Genomic DNA, 21,901 nt, shown 5'->3' with positions numbered 1-21,901 from the left:
TCACTTGTAACGTCAGAGGGCACTGTTGTGTGACCAGTAGTGATTGTGGGAGATGGGCTTGTCACAGTATCTGGGCTAGCTGATGGTTCTTGTGTAACAATGGTAGTTGTTTCAGCTGGAATTGTTGACATTTCTAACGTTGTTGTGTGATCTTCAAGGGTCGTTCCCGCTGCAGTTGTGGAGTCAGTTGGCTCTGCAGTTGTACTTTCAGTTCTCTGGGTAGATGAGAGTCCAACGGTAGTGGCCGATATTTTCCCTTCCTTGACTGCTGAAGATTGTTCATTATTAGTGGCAGACTCATTTGTAACCGTAGGAGGTTGTGAGGGTTTTATTTCCTGCAAGGCACTTGTTGCTGCCACCATATTCCTCACAGATGCATTTATATTTGTTTTGAGTCTGTCTGGGTTTTTCAGCCCCATTTTAAATGTTGTTATCCCATCTGTTGGTGGATGAATTTTCTCTTTAGATGTTATAGTGAAATCAGTTGATGAGGCTGTATTTGCTGTTTTGGGTGGTAGAGAATGAATCATTAGTACAGTTTTCTAACAGTTATTTCAACAAAAACAAATAGATAATTAGGACTGCTTTCCCACATCGTCTATATTTTCCTTGCTCGTTAAATACAATCCTTTATTGAATGAAATATTTCAATATAACGTTTTTGTAACTTCACATCCCAATATAATGGCGCCGGAAGAGATGGCTGCCGCTTTGTTGTTCGTTTTACGGTCCCCTAACCAATTGTGCTATTGTGTGTTTTTTCGCGTTATGTGTAACCTATTTTGTACATAATGTTTCTGCCGTCTCTTATGACCGAAAATAGCTTCTATACATTAGGACAGCGATTACTCACCTCGTACTGGAAGAAGATTTTTTTCTTTAATGAGTCCAACACGAAGGATTTACTCCAGACACCCGACAAGGCCCTCATCCCTGTCATTCACAGGAGAATGAGACGGAGATATCGGGGACGTAGCTCTGGGTTCCTTGTAAGGATCCGACGGCTAGTGGGTAATCTGCCTCTATATTCTACCAATGTGACATTAAAAATTGTAATATCTTGTGTTTCACTGAGTCGTGGCTGAACGACGTCATGAATACACGATTTTTCGGCAGGGTAGAACGGCCGCCTCTGGTAAGATAAGGGGTGACGGTCTATGTACAGTATATTAGTAAACAACAGCTGGTGCACAAAATAATAAGGAAGTCTCAAGGTTTTGCTCGCCTGAGGTAAAAGATCTCTTGATAAGCTGTAGACCACACTATTTACAGAGAGATTTTTCATCTATATTCTTTGTAGCTGTTTATTTACCACCACAAACCAATGATGGCACTAAGACCGCACTCAATCACCTGTATACGGCCATAAGATAGCACAGACTGGAATATGTTTCGGGATTCTTCCGATGACATTGAGGAGTACACAACATCAGTCACTGGCTTCATAAATAAGTGCATCGATGACGTCGTCCCCACAGTGGCTGTACATATAGTTGAAGTCGGAAGTTTACATACACTTAGGTTGGAGTCATTAAAACTAGTTTTTCAACCACTCCACAAATTTCTTGTTAACAAACTATAGTTTTGGCAAGTCGGTTAGGGCATCTACTTTGTGTATAACACAGGTAATTTTTCCAACAATTGTTCACAGACAGACTGTTGTATTCTGTGCATGTGACTAATAACATTTTATTTGATAATGTAATTACATACATTTTCCATCTCAGATAATGTCAAAAGATTCATGAGCACTGAGCAGTTAGCTGAACTCATTTGACATGTTTCCATTGGTTCATTTTATTGCAGGTTTAAAGTATGGTGCAACATGCAAGGTTATATGACTATGAAAGCTGCTGAAACGAAACTCTAGAAGTATAGAGTTCCCTATAAATGCCACTCCGTTCCTCTTAATAGAGAAATCCTACCTAATTACTTTTATCGTCATCATAAAAATTGCTTATTAACATTTGCTCATAGCATTAGATGACTTGTAGCACAACTGTCTTAAGATTTTCTACAACGCATCACCGGTGGCAAACTACCTGCCCTCCAGGACACCTACACCACCCGATGTCACAGGAAGGCCAAAAATATCATCAACGACAAGGATAAACTTTTGTTATTGGGGCGGCACCTAGTGGTTAGAGCGTTGGACTAGTAACCGGAAGGTTGCGAGTTCAAACCCCCGAGCTGACAAGGTACAAATCTGTCGTTCTGCCCCTGAACAGGCAGTTAACCCACTGTTCCCAGGCCGTCATTGAAAATAAGAATTTGTTCTTAACTGACTTGCCTGGTTAAATAAAGGTAAAAAAAAAAATTGACCAAATACTTATTTTCCACCATAATTTGCAAATAAATTCATTAAAAATCCTACAATGTGATTTTCTAGATTTTTTTTCTCATTTTGTCTGTCATAGTTGAAGTGTACCTATGATGAAAATTACAGGCCTCTCTCATCTTTTTAAGTGGGAGAACTTACACAATTGGTGGCTGACTAAATACTTTTTTGCCCCACTGTATATTTGTATGTACATTTTCTTATTAATTACTTTATACTAGTGTGTATAAGGTAGTTGTTGTGGAATTGTTAGAATCCTTGTTAGATATTACTGCATGGTCGGAACTAGAAGCACAAGCATTTCGCTACACTCATATTATCATCGGCTAAACATGTGTATGTGACAAATAAAATGTGATTTGATGTCTACTGTCCCTCTTCAGAAACAGAGGTTCTTGCCCTATAGGTTGTTCTGACGTGGACAATGCTTACTTTAATGACTACTATATGTTTGCCTATAGTTTGACTATGAATTGGAATTTCTCTAATTTGACTATTCACATTGCAAGTTTTTCACGTCACATAAACATTCCCATAATTTGCCAGTTTACTCACTGATACTCTTCACATTTGCGACAAATACCGTGCATATATTTGAGTGTGTTTTTCAGAAATTCAATACGTTTGGTTTTGAGCATCATTGCAGTGTTGCAATATGTTGTAACTCATATTATCATCGGCTAAACATGTGTATGTGACAAATAAAATGTGATTTGATGTCTACTGTCCCTCTTCAGAAACAGAGGTTCTTGCCCTATAGGTTGTTCTGACGTGGACAATGCTTACTTTAATGACTACTATATGTTTGCCTATAGTTTGACTATGAATTGGAATTTCTCTAATTTGACTATTCACATTGCAAGTTTTTCACGTCACATAAACATTCCCATAATTTGCCAGTTTACTCACTGATACTCTTCACATTTGCGACAAATACCGTGCATATATTTGAGTGTGTTTTTCAGAAATTCAATACGTTTGGTTTTGAGCATCATTGCAGTGTTGCAATATGTTGTAACTTATATTTTACCTTACAAATGCACTGAAAATTGACGTATTTACACATCTTGTAGAGTCCGTGAGTTAAATAAAATACTGTATTATTATTATTTCAATGTAAAAACATTCTGAAAACTAAATGCCATGTAAAACACACTCCAGGGCCTGTATTCACAAAGTGTCTCAGAGTACGGGTGTTGATTTAGGATCAGGTCCCCCATATCTTGTTCATTATGATCTGAAAGGCAAACCTGATCCTAGATCAGCACTAAACCAAACCTAAATTCCAGGGGAGATATTATTCAAGATTTTCTTTTTACTTCTTAGTCAAATGTGCTATCCATACCAGCAAATTAGCTTTTATATGTTCATATCATTCATCTATTATCATTACATAAAATGCATAATAAAAATTATTTTATAACAATACCCTACTCATTTAACAGCTTTAATATTTCTCAAATTATCACCGTATAAAGGATAACCCCTTACCATTCCATATACTCCCTGCCTACCATTTGTCAAAATTCACAAAGTTGGAAAATATTAAAAATGTGTTTTCACAAGATATTGATTACAAGCATCAACTGATAAATACATTACTACATACATTACAATACATCAATGCATCAATTAAAGACATACAAATGTAATTGTATCATAAATACCTATTAAAATAATCAGAAGTACAGTATATATCTTATCCTGTACATATATATATAATAAGTATGGGTTCTTGCAGTGATCAATAAGAGAGAACTTAGTTGTATATCCATTGCGTGTGCATTGCTGATGACTAATACTAACTTAAGTTACCAACTGTTAACTGCAGTATAAAATCACATCTGCCATTGAAAAAATATAATACTAAACATTTGAATGGGGTCTTACCTATAAGAGCCATTAATATTAGAAAACTCTGTAGTATATCCATAGCATGGTCACCGAGGAAACTCATGATTGCTAAGGAGCAACCACTGTTTAAATGATGTTCAACAAGAGCTGAGAAACATATGATACTTTATATTCAATGATAAAGTGACTACAGGGAGGGTATCCGGGTCAAACAGGCTGTTACGTGGTTCAATGTTCAGCCACTTAACTTTCAGCTCTCTATGAGCTTTAGAATATTTATTATAGCCATTGTGTAAGTTCACGAGGGCACTGGAATGTAGGCAAAGGCATCAAAGTCAGATAGAGATAAGAGATCTGTAGCTGTGATGGAGCTCCCACTGTAAAAGATGACAAAGGATTGTAAATATCAACGCAAATAATATTTGTACAATAATAATTTCATGTACACATTTGAAGATACATTCTGCGATTTAATAAAACAGCAAAATGGCCAACCCCCCTTACAAAAACAAACACATGATTCCACATGTGGAAAATCACCAAGTTTTTACATGTGAAATTCTCACATATTGCACATGTGAAACCATGTGGCTTTAGAACACTTCACATGTGATGATATTTCATATGAAGTTTCACATCTCACAAGTGGATTTTCATGTGATCACAGCCTTTCACATGTGAAATGATGTGGTTTTGGAACAACTACGCAGGTGCGGATATTTCACATGTGGATTTTCACGTGATCACACAACCTTTCACATGTGAATTCACATTTTCACATGATGCCCTGCAAACATTCTGGATCCGTTCTGAGCATTTCACGGCTACGTTGTGACAATGACTTATCAGTGGCCCAAGCACTGCTCAGATAATCCCTACCATTGTGTCACAGAGTTGTTGTAGTAGTGCTGCAAATGTACATTGTCCCAGGGGTGTTGGCAGTAAGTAACCTAATGTATGTCCCTCTAACTCCCCTGAATGCCTCTGTCAGTCATACAGCTATTGTATTTTATTTTCATTTATTTGACCTTTATTTAACTAGGCAAGTCCGTTAAAACTTCTTAGAGCTGCAATACTGTTAAGGGGATTGATATGACAACAGCCAGTGAAAGTGCCAAGCGCCAAATTCAAACAACAGAAATCTCATAATTAAAATTCCTAAAACATACATGTATCTTATACCATTTTAAAGGTAATCTTGTTGTTAATCCCACCAAAGTGTCCGGTTTCAAATACACTTTACACCGCCAAGTCACAGAAAAATTCAGCCATTTTTCCAGCCAAAGAGAGGAGTCACAAAAAGCACATATAGAGATAAAATTAATCACTAACCTTTGATGAACTTCATCAGATGACACTCATAGGATTTCATGTTACACAATACATATGTTTTGTTCGATAAAGTGCATATTTATATAAAAAAATCTCATTATACATTGGTGCGTTATGTTCACTAGTTCCAAAAACATCCGTTGATATTGCAGAGAGCCACATAATTTTACAGAAATACTCATTATAACTGTCGATGAAAATACAATGGTTAGATATGGAAATATAGATACACTTCTCCTTAATGTAACCGCTGTGTCAGATTTTTTTTTTAACTTTACGGAAAAAGCAAACCATGCAATAATCTGAGTACAGCTTTCAGACAACAAAGCAGCCAAAAAGATATCCGCCATATTGGGTAGTGAACGGAAGTCAGAAATAGCATTATAAATAATTCACTTAACTTTGATGATCTTCATCAGAATGCACTCCCAGGAATCCCAGTTCCACATTAAATGTTTAATTTAGTTCGATAATGTCCATCTTTTATGTCCAAAGAGCTACTTTTGTTAGCACGTTTGGTAAACAAATCCAAAGTCATGAAGCGCGTTCCCTAGTTGCAGACGAAATGTCAAAAAGTTCCGTTACTGTCCATAGAAACATGTCAAACGATGTATGGAATCAATCTTTAGGATGTTTTTAACATAAAACGTCAATTATGTTCCAACCGGAGAATTCCTATGTCTGTAGAAAAGCAATGGAACGAGAGCTAACTCTCACGTGACTGCGCCTCAGAGCCTGTGGCAATCTGCCAGACACCTGGCTCAAACAGCCCTTATGAGCCCCCACTTCACAGTAGAATCCTCAAAAGAGTTTCTAAAGACGGTTGACATCTAGTGGAAGCATTAGGAAGTGCAACATAACCAATATCCCACTGTGTATTCAATAAGGGCTGGGTTGAAAATCGACCAACCTCAGATTTCCCACTTCCTGTTTGCATTTCTTCTCAGGTTTTTGCCTGACATATGAGTTCTGTTATACTCACAGACATGATTCAAACAGTTTTAGAAACTTTAGAGTGTCCAATACTAATAATAGTATGCATATATTAGCAACTGGGACTGAGGAGCAGGCCGTTTACTCTGGGCACCTCTGGGCACATTTCTTCCAAGCTACTCAATACTGCCCCTGCAGCCATAAGAAGTCTTTAAGAACAAATTCTTATTTACAATGATGGACTACCAAAAGGAGTCCTGTGGGGACAGGCGAATAAGCAGTAATCATGCACCTATTAACCTGAGTTATACTTAGCACTGAGGCGGTTTGCCCTAGTCGGAAGTCCACTGTGTGCAGCTTACCCTGCTATCGGCTCAAACATATCATGTCATGTCTACCTCTGATAAGCCTCCCTGTAAAGCAATAAAAACAATCAATAATCCTAGAAAAGTGCTAAAAAATAGCCCACACTAACATACACTATGTAGCCTAAGAAAGAAGGTTCATGAAATCGATAACTTGCTAGTAACAGACAACACTATACTATACTATACTGACTATCTCTGAAACTCACTTAGATAATAACCTTTGATGATACAGTGGTAGCAATACATCTTTTCAATATCATCAGAAGATACAGGAATGCCAATGGTGGATTTGTTGCCATTGTTGTTCAGTCATATTCCTGTAAAACTTAGCGAGGATCTCTTGTCAAATGCTGTTGAAGTAGTATGGCTAGAGGTTCACATGTCTCACCTAAAGCCCGCTATAAACCACCAAGTGCTAACAGAAAGTATCTAGATAACATGTGTGAATTGCCTGATAATCTACACTACATGTATGTGTACACCTGTTGGTCGAACATCTCATTCCAAAATCATGGGCATTAATATGGAGTTGGTCTCCCCTTTGCTGCTATAACAGCCTCCACTCTTCTGGGAAGGCTTTCCACTAGATGTTGGAACATTGCTGCGGGGACTGGCTTCCATTCAGCCACAAGAGAATTTGTGATGTCGGGGCACTGATGTTGGGCCATTACGCCTGGCTCACAGTCTGCGATCCAATACATCCCAAATGTGTTTGATGAGGTTGAGGTCAGGGCTGTGTGCAGGCCAGTCAAGTTATTCCACACCGATCTCGACAAACCATTTCTGAATGGACCTCGCTTTGTGCACAGGGGCATTGTCACGCTGAATCAGGAAACGGCCTTCTTCAAGCTCTTGCCACAAAGTTGGAAGCACAGTATCATCTAGAACAGGCCTTGGCAATTCCAGTCCTCGGGGCCTGATTGGAGTCACACTTTTCCCCCATTCCTAGCAAACACACTTGATTTAAACTAATGCATTTTTAACTGAAGATCCTGATTAGTTGAACATTGGAGTCAGGTGTGTTAGCTGGGGTTGGGACAAAAGTGTGTCACCAATTAGGCCCCCGAGGACTGGGGTTGCCCAGGCCTGGTCTAGAATGTCATTGTATGCTGCAGCTTTAAGATTTCCCTTCACTGGAATTAAGGGACCTAGGCCGAACCATGAAAAACAACCCCAGACCATTATTCCTCATCCACCAAACTTTACAGTTGGCACTATGCATTGAGGCAGGTAGCGTTTTCCTGGTATCTGCCAAACCCAGATTCATCCATCAGACTGCCAGATTGTGATGTGTGATTTATCCCTCCATAGAGCGCGTTTCTACTGCTCCGGAGTCCAATGGCGGTGAGCTTTACAACACTCCAGCCAACGCTTGGCATTGTGCATGGTGATCGTAGGCTTGTGTGCGGCTGCTCGGCAATGGAAACCCGTTTCATGAAGCTCCCGACGAACTAACAGTTCTTGTGCTGACCTTGCTTCCAGAAGCAGTGTCGAACTCAGTAGTGAGTGTTGCAACCAATGACAGACAATGTTTATACGCGTTAGCACTCAAAGGTCTCGTTCTGTGAGCTTGTGTGACCTACCACTTCGCGGCTGAGCCATTGTTGCTCCTAGACGTTTCAGTTGACCTGGGCAGCTCAAGAGGCTGCCTGGATCTTTAATTTAAAGACCCTTGCTCCCTTCGGTCTCAATGTAGACTTTGATCTGAAGCCATTCTTGTGATTTTTCTATTCATTGTTAATATTTGTAGGCCTACGTAGCCAAATTGTATCTATTATCATATGCTATGCATTCATGTTTTTGGTATGTTATTTTTATATCTGAGAATTAACCAATGATACCAGGCCACACCCAGCCATGATTACAGACACCTGTGTGTGTGTCCTTTGACACTATATAAACTAGTCACCCCGCAGTGTTTGTCATTATAACGTTGGTTATTAGGTTATTCAATCATTGCATCTGTGCTTCTAGAGTGTGCGGCCCTCCTTTAATTTTTCAAGTGCTCTACTCCGTTAGCCAGCACCTCGCCTAAATAGGTATGTTTATTTCGCCTCTAAACTGACCAGGGCAGCTCTAGCAGGGCAGAAATGTGTTGAACTGACTTGTTGGGAAAGAGGCATCCTATGACGGTGCCACGTTTACAGTCCCTAAGCTCTTCAGTAAGGCCATTCTACTGCCAATGTTTGTCTATGGAGATTGCATGGCTGTGTGCTTGATTTTATACACCTGTAAGCAACCGGTGTGGCTGAAATAGCCAAATCCACTCATTTGAAGGGGTGCCAACATACTTTTGTATATATAGTGTTTGTGATATCAACAGAGAGGTGTATTTTCTGGGTGATATAAATATTGCCTGGCTTTCATCAAGCTGCCATTCAAGAAAAAGCTTCAAACTGTAACCCTGTAACTGTAAACCTGGTTCAGTCAAGCTACCAGGGTAGTCAAGCTACCAGGATGTATTGATCACATCTTTACTATCGTTGCAGACATCTGCTCTAAAGCAGTGTCCAAATTCATCAGATGTAGTCATCATAATATAGTAGCCATATCTGGGAAAAGAAACGTTCCAAAGGCTAGGCCTAGTATAGTGTATAAGAGGTCATATAATACGTTTTGTAGTTATTCCTATGTTAAAGATGTAAAGAATATTTGCTGGTCTGGGGTGTGTAATGAGGAGCAACCAGATGCTGCACTTGACACATTTATGAAATTGCTTATTCCAGTTACTTTTAAGCATGGTTGAGAGCGATGAAGCAAAAAGAATGGCAGATCAGTCTGGCTGCACTGCCGATTGGCAAACTTACTGCAAATTGAGAAATCCATCTGACTAAACTGAATAAAAATAAACTATACTATGAAACAAACATAAATTATATAAAGAATGATAGTCAAAAGCTTTGGAGCACCTTAAATTACATTTTTTGCCAAAAAGGCAAACTTGCCTCCATCATTCATTGAATAAGATGGCTCATTTATGACAAAACCAACTGAAATTGCCAACTAATTTGATTATTTTTTTATTGGCATGATTAGTGAACTTAGGCATGACATGCCAACAACAAATTCTGAACCTACACATCCATCCATAACTGACCTGTTACAGGCTTTGGTTTTTCAATTTATATTTAGAGGTTGGACGTTAACGTGTCAGCACGTGAGGCGCACCGATTGGTGTCTCATCGTTAGTCAGTATGTTACACCTGTGCTGACTTGTCCATCTCTTTAATCAGTATGTGTTTCACCTGTGCTGACTTGTCCATCTCTTTAGTCAGTATGTGTTTCACCTGTGCTAACATGTCCATCTCTTTAGTCAGTATGTGTTTCACCTGTGCTGGCTTGTCCATCTCTTTAGTGGGAAGGTGTTTCACCTGTGCTGGCCCAGTGCTCTAGTTGTCTTGAGAGATGTGAAGGATTAACACCGTCAGTTGACGCTCACTATTAGATATTCCTAAAAACAATATTTTAGATGATCATCCCCGCTTCCCTTTTGTTTTGGTTGTTAGTGACTCTTTGTTAGTTCCTCCTTCTGTTTGAGTGAAATGTTTTGGTTTCTTGCTGGGGAACTTAACAGAAAGGGGGCTCGGCCGGGATTTTGTTTCCTGTGATAGTTGCTCTAATCTCCGACTGTGAGGCTCTGATGTGCTCAGATATGAGTGTTCAAAATACACTTGTGGTAGAGTTGCTGTCACTGACATCCACCCTAATGGGTTATAAGACTAGTGGAATCATTTTATAAGTTGCAAAATCACACAGGCTCGTTGGAAGCATTTGTGGAAAACCCTACATGGGAGATAGATACATGTACGAAGGTGAGTCTGCGCATCATCGCTAAGAATTATGACATCAAAGTGGCATCAGCCAATCCAAAAGCAGTAGTCAAAGTGCTGATTGGTGGAGGACTGATGATAAGAGTGCTACGGGTAGTGGTGTGAGGCCCGTAGATGTTCAACCGAGGGAGTTAGAACTAAAGGCAAAGTAGGAGTAACAAATTAGAGCTTGAGCACAGGAAAAGATGAAATGAGTGCACAGCCAAGGAACGTTGAACATGCAGCCAAACAACAAGATCAAGAGGATGCGGCACTGATTAGAAATGGCTCACTTTGGCCTTCATTCATTGTTCATTTCACTGCCAATTTCAGATGTGTTTATTGTTCTATTAATGTGTGATACCAATAATACAATATTGTTCGACATTATGCAGTTTACAAAAATAACTTAGTTTTTGGTACACATTTTAAATATGTTTTGATTTTATAAGAACTACCACAGTGCAATGTCTGTTCTATATAAAGACAGATTGTTATATACATGTGGTATTACAACATTAATTTGTTGTGGTACCAAAGTGCAAAAGAAGCCACGCTAATTGGTAAACTGGTACAAGCAACATATCATTGTGCAGATTTATTGTAAACATGCGTCACTGAAGTATAGCATATAAAACATGTTGTTTCCTGATAGGTAATAGATTTGAGAGCAGATTATTCAATTAGTGAAGCTGAGGTTGGGTTTCACATCCTCCTGTATCAGTGAGTCCATACTTCTTTGGACAATCCTGTGTAGTGTTAATAAAGCATTGTCCCACAACCGTTATTCAGGCTTCGCTCCCAAAGAGGAGACTGTCCGTTAAGAGATCCTTTTTCTTTCTGCTTTATTCCGTTGGTCGATGAGAAACACTTCTTTAAATGTATTATCCTGTTCTTTGTCCAGTTCTGTTTAAGAGTTGAGGATGTCCCACTAGATCTCAGAATATGTCCTTATCTCCGGTATGCTGATCCTAAGCTGTCAGGGAATATAAAAAAAAAAAACAGGTATTTGAGTATGGAATAGGTTTCTAAAGTGGGGCGGCAGGGTACCCTAGTGGTTAGAGCGTTGGACTAGTAACCGGAAGGTTGTGAGTTCAAACCCCCGAGCTGACAAGGTACAAATCTGTCGTTCTGCCCCTGAACAGGCAGTTAACCCACTATTCCCAGGCCGTCATTGAAAATAAGAATTTGTTCTTGCCTGGTTAAATAAAGGTAAAATAAAAAATAAAATAAAAATAAAGTGATCACTAGCTCCTGTGTCCTCAATCATGTAGTAATTTACTTGGAAAGAGCACACCCAGAAGGCTGAAACAGTTCACGAGGGCCAACCATACCTATTACATATATATTTGACAGCATTATGATGAACATTCCATTCCCACCTCTGATTGGCTGCCAGGGTCACTCAATGTAAAATGCTGCCCTGACGAGGTGGCAGTAGTCTGTATGACTTGAATGGCATCCCTATCAGCACCCCAGGAACTGTAGTCATGGTAGATGATCTCAGGCCTCTTGGACACCTTTTGAAGAAGAAATAGAAGACTTGATTGTCCATTGTCATTTTCAGAACATGGAATTTAAAAAAAAATGTTGCCTTTAAACCCTTTAAGTAACATGCACTCGTCTCCCACACACACGGAGGGGTCGGAAACAAGGGTGAACCATGGGTTAAGTCAAGTGCCTTGCTCAAAGGCACCACAGCAGGAGATGGCATCTAGGATACCTAAAATAGATCCCCACCTGTGCCTGTGTTCCATGGTAGGGAGACTGCAGTCTTGTACTGGAGGATGACAGGGAATCTCCCTCTGCGTCGTACTGCATGCCCACTCGGCCCCCATAAGGTGGGTTAGGCTCATTCTCTGTATAAAAGGGGACAAAAAGGATATTTACAAACGGTCCACTGAAGATACTCATGTTAAAAAACATGCCAAGGTACTCTACAGATAAGAATATTTTAAAATACATTTTCCAGAAGGGGGTAGCATTATGCCACACTGTTGAAAGTAAAATGAAATCAAAGTTCACGTGTTACGTCCACAGAAAACAGCAGGTGGAAACAATACAGAGAAATGCTCACTGACAAGTTCTTCTTCAGTGTTCAATTTCAAACAGTAAGAAATAGAACATCCAGAATAGTATCATAAAAGAGCACAGAATCAAAACTAGGTCAGATAAAAGTAAAAGAATGTATAAGAATGGCATATTATAAATGTACCGCTTAAGACACAATTTGAGCAATAACCTGACAGGTGAGGCAGAGTAGGCTTTAGACAGTGTACCTGTTAGGACTGTGGTACTACTTGAACCAACCAAGTGGCCACCTGTATTTGGCCTGTTGGGCCATTCAAAGTCTTCCTCCAGCCACTGGTTAACTTGTCCAGTATGAATATCTTTCACCCTGAAGGGGGAGAGAAGAAACTTACTTTATGAGCGTACATTGCTGATCATTGTAGTATGATCATTGTCTTGAGAATAATTGGTTGGTGTCATTGATTGCTAAAAAAAAAAAAAATGTACATCCTCAACCAGGTTTCAAAGTTCCAACCTCTTACAGTTAAATATATATGTGTCACGGCATTCAAGAGAAGAAGGTGAGGACCAAGGTGCAGCGTGTTTATAATTCATTTTTAGCAACTGAACACTAAATACAAAAAAAAAGAATAACCGAAACAGTTCTGTCTGGTACAGATACTAAACTACCCACAAAACCCATGTGGACAAGAGCTACCTAAGTATGGTTCTCAATCAGAGACAACGACAGACAGCTGTCCCTGATTGAGAACCATACCCGGCCAAAAACAAAGAAATACAAAAACATAGAAAAAATAACATAGAATGCCCACACTAGTCACACCCTGGCTTAACCAAAATAGAGAATAAAAGGCCTCTCTATGGCCAGGGCGTGACAATATGTGGTGGAGGTCAGAGTTCATCATATCCAAATTCTAAACAAATGCATAGCTTTGTATTACATATGTTGTGTTTCACCTCCAGGCTTGTTGTCTGTGCCAACATCTTACTCCTGTTGTTTTAGCTTTACAAATCCACACATTAGCTTCTCTCATGACTAGATGGTGAAGGGTTCTCTCGTGACTAGGTGGTGAAGGGTTCTCTCGTGACTAGGTGGTGAAGGGTTCTCTCGTGACTAGGTGGTGAAGGGTTCTCTCGTGACTAGGTGGTGAAGGGTTCTCTCGTGACTAGATGGTGAAGGGTTCTCTCGTGACTAGGTGGTGAAGGCTTCTCTCGTGACTAGATAATGAAAGTTCTCTCATGACTAGGTGGTGAAGGCTTCTCTCGTGACTAGGTGGTGAAGGCTTCTCTCGTGACTAGATGGTGAAGGGATCTCTCGTGACTAGATGGTGAAGGGTTGTCTCGTGACTAGGTGGTGAAGGCTTCTCTCGTGACTAGATAGTGAAGGCTTCTCTCGTGACTAGGTGGTGAAGGCTTCTCTCGTGACTAGGTGGTGAAGGCTTCTCTTGTGACTAGATGGTGAAGGCTTCTCTCGTGACTAGATGGTGAAGGCTTCTCTCATGACTAGGTAGTGAAGGCTTCTCTCATGACTAGGTGGTGAAGGCTTCTCTCGTGACTAGATAGTGAAGGCTTCTCTCGTGACTAGATAGTGAAGGCTTCTCTCGTGACTAGATGGTGAAGGCTTGTCTCGTGACTAGATGGTGAAGGCTTCTCTCATGACTAGATGGTGAAGGCTTCTCTCGTGACTAGGTGGTGAAGGGATCTCTTGTGACTATATGGTGAAGGCTTGTCTCGTGACTAGATGGTGAAGGCTTCTCTCGTGACTAGGTGGTGAAGGGATCTCTTGTGACTATATGGTGAAGGCTTCTCTCGTGACTAGGTGGTGAAGGGATCTCTCATGACTAGATGGTGAAGGCTTCTCTCGTGACTAGATGGTGAAGGGATCTCTCATGACTAGATGGTGAAGGCTTCTCTCATGACTAGATGGTGAAGGCTTCTCTCGTGACTAGGTGGTGAAGGGATCTCTCATGACTAGATGTTGAAGGCTTCACTTACTGCACGTAAACATTTATGTCACTCTTTGTGTTGTCCCTGATATTTTTAGCTGCTGTGTTGATGTGTAGTCAGTCTCACCTATGTAATTGTCGTCTATGCCAGGGCACATAGACCACCATGACCCCCACGGCTGCTATCGCCAGTCCTGCCAGGGTCAGTAGCGCGGCAAAGAGGTCCCTCTTCAGGATAGGACCGAAGCAATCGGAGTCTAGGTACCAGTAGTCCTGGTTACATCTGTGTGGGTGGTGGATGGGACACAGAAGGATGGAGGGTTAAGTGGAGTCGTATGTTGACTAGTATGTTGGCTATATGTTGGCAATATGTTGTATGTGTTATATGTTGCTATATGTTGTATGTGTTGTATGTTGGCTATATGTTGCTATATGTAGTGTGTTGGCTAGATGTTGTATGTTGGATATATGTTGTATATGTTGTATGTTGGCTACATGTAGTATATTGGCTATATTTAGTATGTTGGCTATATGTTGGCTCTATGTAGTGTGTTGGCTATATGTTGTATGTTGGCTATATGTTGTATGTTGGCTATTTGTTGCATGTTGTCTATATGTTGTATGTTGTCTATATGTTGTATGTTGGCTATATGTTGTATGTTGGCTATATGTTGTATGTTGGCTATATGTTGTATGTTGGCTATATGTTGTATGTTGTCTATATGTTGTATGTTGTCTATATGTTGTATGTTGGCTATATGTTGTATGTTGTCTATATGTTGTATGTTGGCTATATGTTGGCTATATGTTGTATGTTGGCTATATGTTGTATGTTGTCTATATGTTGTCTCTATGTTGTATGTTGTCTATATGTTGTATGTTGTCTATATGTTGTATGTTGTCTATATGTTGTATGTTGTCTATATGTTGGCTATATGTTGTATGTTGGCTATATGTTGTATGTTGGCTATATGTTGAATGTTGGCTATATGTTGAATGTTGGCTATATGTTGAATGTTGGCTATATGTTGAATGTTGGCTATATGTTGAATGTTGGCTATATGTTGTATGTTGTCTATATGTTGTAAGTTGGTTATATGTTGTATGTTGGCTATATGTTGTATGTTGGCTATATGTTTTATTTTATGCAATGTTATGTCATAAGAAGTCATAAGAAGTCTTACCTGCAGACCGGACCGTCCCTTGACATACTACAGGTGCCGGTGTTGCAGTTCTTTTCCCTGTTGTGTCCGGGGGCACAGGGAGAGACACAGACCAGTCGCCCATCTATTTGTGCTGCATGGTAGTATATCCTCAAGTCCTTATCTAGTTTGGTCGTGTCGCATACCGCTACACAAAGACAATGGTAAGTTAAAAAGAATATTAAGTTCAAAGTTCAAAATTATGTTATGTTAAAAGTCAATGCAGGAGATGAATTGGAATTTTTCAAAGGTTTGGACAAACCTACTCATTCAAGGGTTTTTCTTTATTTGTACTATTTTCTACATCGTTGAATAATAGTGATGACATCAAAACTATGAAATAACACATGGAATAATGTAGTAACCAAAAAGTGTTAAACAATTCAAAATAGGTTATATTTTAAATTCTTGAAAGTAGCCACCTTTTGCCTTGGTGACAGCTTTGCACACTCTTGGTGTTCTGAATTACAGTAACTGACCCCAACCCTGGTGGGAACAGCTTTACAGTATAACCTCATTCACTAAAATGTGTTGAAAGGATATCCATAGATACCCTGGTGTTGACTCACAAATATAGGCTTTAGTGTACTTACATTCTTTATCAAATGTAGAATTTTTTACTATGACATCTCCAATTATGTCCACCCCAATACAGCCTACTTGGCCTGTGAATGCAACAGAAAGGTTTGTTATACAAAACAAATGATTTGACACGTGATTTGTCAATAATACCATATTTTAATAACGCAGTAGAATTTTTTTGTCAATGTAAAGTCTACGAGTGGTAATTTTTCTTACTTTTCTGTAATTTCATACACATTGGTCAGCTAACCCAGGTCTAATATGTGATTTTAACAACGGTGGGTGTGATCGTAAATTCAAATCTGGAGTGCCAGAGTGCGCTCTCGGGGTGTTCGGAAATTCAGAACATTGACAGATTGTCCATTCATAAATTCAGAGTGTTTCGCTCTGGCCTACTTAACCGGTTTCTAATATCGTAAGTGTCTGTAGTCTGACTAGCTATACTCGGCCTTGTCTCAGGATTGTAAGTTGGTGGTTGAAGATATCCCTCTAGTGGTGTGGGGGCTGTGCTTTGGCAAAGTGGGTGGGGTTATATCCTGCCTGTTTGGCCCTGTCTGGGGGTATCATAGGATGGGGCCACAGTGTCTCCTGACCCCTCCTGTCTCAGCCTCCAGTATTTATGCTGCCGTAATTTGTGTCGGGGGGCTAGGGTCAGTCTGTTATATCTGGAGTACTTCTCCTGTCTTATCCGGTGTCCTGTGTGAATTTAAGTATGCTCTCTCAAATTTTTCTTTCTTTCTTTCTCTCTCTCGGAGGAGGACCTGAGCCCTCGGACCATGCCTCAGGACTACCTGGCATGATGACTCCTTCCTGTCTCCAGTCCACCCGGCCCTGCTGCTGCTCCAGTTTCAACTGTTCTGCCTGCGGCTATGGAACCCTGACCTGTTCACTGGACATGCTACCTGTCCCAGACCTGCTGTTTTCAACTCTCTAGAGACAGCAGGAGCGGTAGAGATACTCTCAATGATCGGCTATGAAAAGCCAGCTGACACTTACTCCTGAGGTGCTGACTTGTTGCACCCTCAACAACTACTGTGATTATTATTATTTGACCATGCTGATAATTTATGAACATTTGAACATTTTGGCCATGTTCTGTTATAATCTACACCCGGCACAGCCAGAATAGGACTGGCCACCCCTCATAGCCTGGTTCCTCTCTAGGTTTCTTCCTAGGTTTTGGCCTTTCTAGGTTGGCTTTTTCCAAGCCACCGTGCTTCTACACCTGTATGCTTGCTGTTTTGAGTTTTAGGCTGGGTTTCTGTACAGCACTTTGAGATATCAGCTGATGTAAAAAGGGCTATATAAATAAATTTGATTTTGATTTGATTTGTAGTCAGTTACTGACCTGTGGTGCAGTTTTTGGCCGCGTTGAGAATGTCCTTGATTTGTTTTTCTGACTCAGCAATCTCATTACTTAGGTTCTTCCCATTCTCTATGCGCAGTAGAACCACATGCTCCACCACTACACTGCCATTCCTGATAGAGAGCGAAGAGATTCCAAAAAAAGGTTCCACATTTTAAATAGACGTTCTAAAAAGAGGTTCAACTAACCTTTTAAAGTAAGTGTTTAATGTACATGCATACTGCCTCTTTGTTGCGACGTTTCCTCAAATGTTCACATACCTGAGTCCTATTATTACTATGTCGATAAAATTGTTAATAGTGCGGTTGTACAGTAAGGTCATCTGGAAAACATAAGTTGTTGTAGCTCAGTTAGTTACTATTAATGAGCTCATTAAGATTATACATGTATCATTAAAAAAATAGTTTATGTAAATTAGGCACTTACATCGTTGGTGAAATTTTTTGTAAAATCTTGGTATTCCTGTGTTGACGGATGACTGTATTCTTCTTTAAATGTTTTGTTGAGTCTAACAGTGACATCTGTTGATACTTCAATAGTGTCTGTAGTTCATTGACATGAATAGGACGATAAGGAACAACAATTAGACCATTTATGGACCAGTAGTAGTTAGATAAACCAGGACAATATATTCCATAGGACTGGCATTTTTTTACTGACAAAAAACCTCCAAACCCTAGTAGTATCACAGAGTATTTCCTGATCAGGTCATGTGATCACTCACCCACAGTCACAATTATCGGAGGTCCAGTTGTTGAGAGTGAAGTTGACGTCAATGAAGCAGATGCAGTTGTAGAAGTTGGACTGGATGCAGTAGAAGGGTTAGTTGGGGTAGTTGAAGTAGGTGTAGTAGAAGGGGTAGGTGTATTAGAAGGGGTAGTTGGGATAGGTGTAGTAGAAGGGATAGTTGGGGTAGGTGTAGTAGAACGGGTAGGTGTATTAGAAGGGGTAGTTGGGATAGGTGTAGTATAAGGGGTAGTTGGGGTAGGTGTTGTAGTTAGGTTAGGTGTAGTAGAAGGGGTAGTAGAAGGGGTAGTTGGGATAGGTGTAGTAGAAGGGGCAGTTGGGATAGATGTAGTAGAATGTGTAGTTGATGTAGTTAGGGTAGTTGGAGAAGGTGTGGTAGAAGGGGTAGTAGAAGGGGTAGTTGGGGTAGGTGTAGTAGAAGGGGCAGTTGGGATAGGTGTAGTAGAATGTGTAGTTAATGTAGTTAGGGTAGTTGGAGGAGGTGTGGTAGGTATAGTTGATGTAGTTAATGTAGTTGGAGGTGTGGTAGGTGCGGTAGTTGATGTAATTAGGGTGGTTGTAGAAGGTGTGGTAGGTGGGGTAGTTGATGTAGTTGATGGTGTGTTGGGTGTGGTTGTGAAAGGTAATGTAGTTTGAGTAGTTAGAAAGGGTGTGGTAGATGTGGGAGTTGGAGACTGTGTTGTGGTTATTGCTTCTATTGTTGGGCTAGTTGATGGTCCTTGTGTAATAATGGTTGTTGTTTCAGCTGGAATTGTTGTCATTTCTAACGTTGTTGTGTGATCTTCAAGGGTCGTTCCCACTGCAGTTGTGGAGTCAGTTGACTCTGCAGTTGTACTTTCAGTTCCCTGGGTAGATGAGAGTCCAACGGTAGTGGAAGATTTTTGCCCGTCCGTGACTGCTGAAGTTAGTTCATTTGTAGTGGCAGGCTCACTGGTAATCGTAGAAGATTGTGAGGGACTTGTTTCCGGGGAGGTACTGGTTGAAGTTTCTGTTACACTTGATGACATAGCTGTAGTTGTTTCCATTGTGTCTTCGGTTGATGCTGGTGTCATTGTCATTCCCGATGTTGAAAACGTAGCTTCCACAGTTGCACTTGTTAAACCAGCTGAAGTCGCTGTCGATTGTTCAGCAGATGTGTTTGCTTCAGAAGTTGTTGATGCCTCACCTGATGTTGAGGCACCAGCAGTGCTAGTTAGAGACTCAATTGTAACATCAGAGGGCACTGTTGTGTGACCAGTAGTGCTTGTGGGAGATGGGCTTGTCACAGTATCTGGGCTAGCTGATGGTTCTTGTGTAACAATGGTAGTTGTTTCAGCTGGAATTGTTGACATTTCTAACGTTGTTGTGTGATCTTCAAGGGTCGTTCCCGCTGCAGTTGTGGAGTCAGTTTGCTCTGCAGTTGTACTTTCAGATCCTTGGGTAGATGAGAGTCCAACGGTAGTGGAAGATATTTGCCCGCCCGTGACTGCTGAAGTTAGTTCATTTGTAGTGGCAGGCTCATTGGTAATCGTAGAATGTTGTGAGGGACTTGTTTCCGTCGAGGTACTGGTTGAAGTTTCTGTTACACTTGATGACATAGCTGTAGTTGTTTCCATTGTGTCTTCGGTTGATGCTGGTGTCATGGTCACTCCCGATGTTGAAAACGTAGCTTCCACAGTTGCACTTGTTAAACCAGCTGAAGTCGCTGTCGATTGTTCAGCAGATGTGTTTGCTTCAGAAGTTGTTGATGCCTCACCTGATGTTGAGGTACCAGCAGTGCTAGTTAGAGACTCACTTGTAACATCAGAGGGCACTGTTGTGTGACCAGTAGTGCTTGTGGGAGATGGGCTTGTCACAGTCTCTGGGCTAGCTGATGGTTCTTGTGTAACAATGGTAGTTGTTCCAGCTGGAATTGTTGACATTTCTAACGTTGTTGTGTGATCTTCAAGGGTCGTTCCCGCTGCAGTTGTGGAGTCAGTTTGCTCTGCAGTTGTACTTTCAGATCCTTGGGTAGATGAGAGTCCAACGGTAGTGGAAGATATTTGCCCGCCCGTGACTGCTGAAGTTAGTTCATTTGTAGTGGCAGGATCATTGGTAATCGTAGAATGTTGTGAGGGACTTGTTTCCGTCGAGGTACTGGTTGAAGTTTCTGTTACACTTGATGACATAGCTGTAGTTGTTTCCATTGTGTCTTCGGTTGATGCTGGTGTCATGGTCACTCCCGATGTTGAAAACGTAGCTTCCACAGTTGCACTTGTTAAACCAGCTGAAGTCGCTGTCGTTTGTTCAGCAGATGTGTTTGCTTCAGAAGTTGTTGATGCCTCACCTGATGTTGAGGTACCAGCAGTGCTAGTTAGAGACTCACTTGTAACGTCAGAGGGCACTGTTGTGTGACCAGTAGTGATTGTGGGAGATGGGCTTGTCACAGTATCTGGGCTAGCTGATGGTTCTTGTGTAACAATGGTAGTTGTTTCAGCTGGAATTGTTGACATTTCTAACGTTGTTGTGTGATCTTCAAGGGTCGTTCCCGCTGCAGTTGTGGAGTCAGTTTGCTCTGCAGTTGTACTTTCAGATCCTTGGGTAGATGAGAGTCCAACGGTAGTGGAAGATATTTGCCCGTCCGTGACTGCTGAAGTTAGTTCATTTGTAGTGGCAGGCTCACTGGTAATCGTAGAATGTTGTGAGGGACTTGTTTCCGTCGAAGTACTGGTTGAAGTTTCTGTTACACTTGAGGACATAGCTGTAGTTGTTTCCATTGTGTCTTTGGTTGATTCTGGTGTCATGGTCACTCCCGATGTTGAAAACGTAGCTTCCACAGTTGCACTTGTTAAACCAGCTGAAGTCGCTGTCGATTGTTCAGCAGATGTGTTTGCTTCAGAAGTTGTTGATGCCTCACCTGATGTTGAGGCACCAGCAGTGCTAGTTAGAGACTCACTTGTAACGTCAGAGGGCACTGTTGTGTGACCAGAAGTGATTGTGGGAGATGGGCTTGTCACAGTCTCTGGCCTAGCTGATGGTTCTTGTGTAACAATGGTAGTTGTTTCAGCTGGAATTGTTGACATTTCTAACGTTGTTGTGTGATCTTCAAGGGTCGTTCCCGCTGCAGTTGTGGAGTCAGTTGGCTCTGCAGTTGTACTTTCAGATCCTTGGGTAGATGAGAGTCCAACGGTAGTGGAAGATATTTGCCCGTCCGTGACTGCTGAAGTTAGTTCATTTGTAGTGGCAGGCTCACTGGTAACCGTAGAATGTTGTGAGGGACTTGTTTCCGTCGAGGTACTGGTTGAAGTTTCTGTTACACTTGATGACATAGCTATAGTTGTTTCCATTGTGTCTTTGGTTGATGCTGGTGTCATGGTCACTCCCGATGTTGAAAACGTAGCTTCCACAGTTGCACTTGTTAAACCAGCTGAGGTC

The 21,901-nt window shown here is 40.8% G+C and overlaps 1 protein-coding gene across 3 annotated transcripts; it reads right to left on the bottom strand.

Annotated features, from left to right (window-relative positions):
• Window positions 1-10,677: 10,677 nt before the first annotated feature.
• Window positions 10,678-21,486, bottom strand: LOC118965994 (mucin-2-like). Of its 3 annotated transcripts, none has more exons than XM_036987334.1 (11): window positions 18,486-21,486; window positions 18,188-18,303; window positions 18,022-18,083; window positions 17,744-17,874; window positions 16,407-16,478; window positions 15,796-15,961; window positions 14,739-14,894; window positions 12,914-13,032; window positions 12,375-12,493; window positions 12,017-12,154; window positions 10,678-11,605 (listed from the first exon to the last, which is right to left on the bottom strand). In XM_036987334.1, exons 1-11 carry the CDS (start codon window positions 21,268-21,270, stop codon window positions 11,573-11,575), a joined length of 3,897 nt encoding a protein of 1,298 aa, XP_036843229.1. In that variant the 5' UTR covers window positions 21,271-21,486; the 3' UTR covers window positions 10,678-11,572. The 3 variants fall into 3 exon arrangements, with proteins under 3 accessions (XP_036843229.1, XP_036843230.1, XP_036843228.1); XM_036987333.1 differs by having other exon boundaries at window positions 10,824-11,610; XM_036987335.1 differs by lacking the exons at window positions 14,739-14,894; window positions 15,796-15,961; window positions 16,407-16,478; ... (2 more) ...; window positions 18,188-18,303; window positions 18,486-21,486 and adding an exon at window positions 13,180-13,294 and having other exon boundaries at window positions 10,684-11,610.
• Window positions 21,487-21,901: the final 415 nt, after the last annotated feature.

This window comes from Oncorhynchus mykiss, chromosome 9 (assembly GCF_013265735.2).
Source record: "Oncorhynchus mykiss isolate Arlee chromosome 9, USDA_OmykA_1.1, whole genome shotgun sequence".
NCBI lineage: Eukaryota > Metazoa > Chordata > Actinopteri > Salmoniformes > Salmonidae > Oncorhynchus > Oncorhynchus mykiss.
Note: the sequence above shows the minus strand (reverse complement) of the source record. Positions and strands in the feature narration are given on the sequence as shown.

Coding starts and splice junctions, on each gene's coding strand:
- LOC118965994 (XM_036987333.1), bottom strand. CDS start 21,270: ATGACACCAGAATCAACCAAAGACACAATGGAAACAACTACAGCTATG. Junction 18,304..18,485: donor TCCGATAATTGTGACTGTGG/GTGAGTGATCAC, acceptor AATGAACTACAG/ACACTATTGAAGTATCAACA. Junction 18,084..18,187: donor CAAAAAATTTCACCAACGAT/GTAAGTGCCTAA, acceptor TATGTTTTCCAG/ATGACCTTACTGTACAACCG.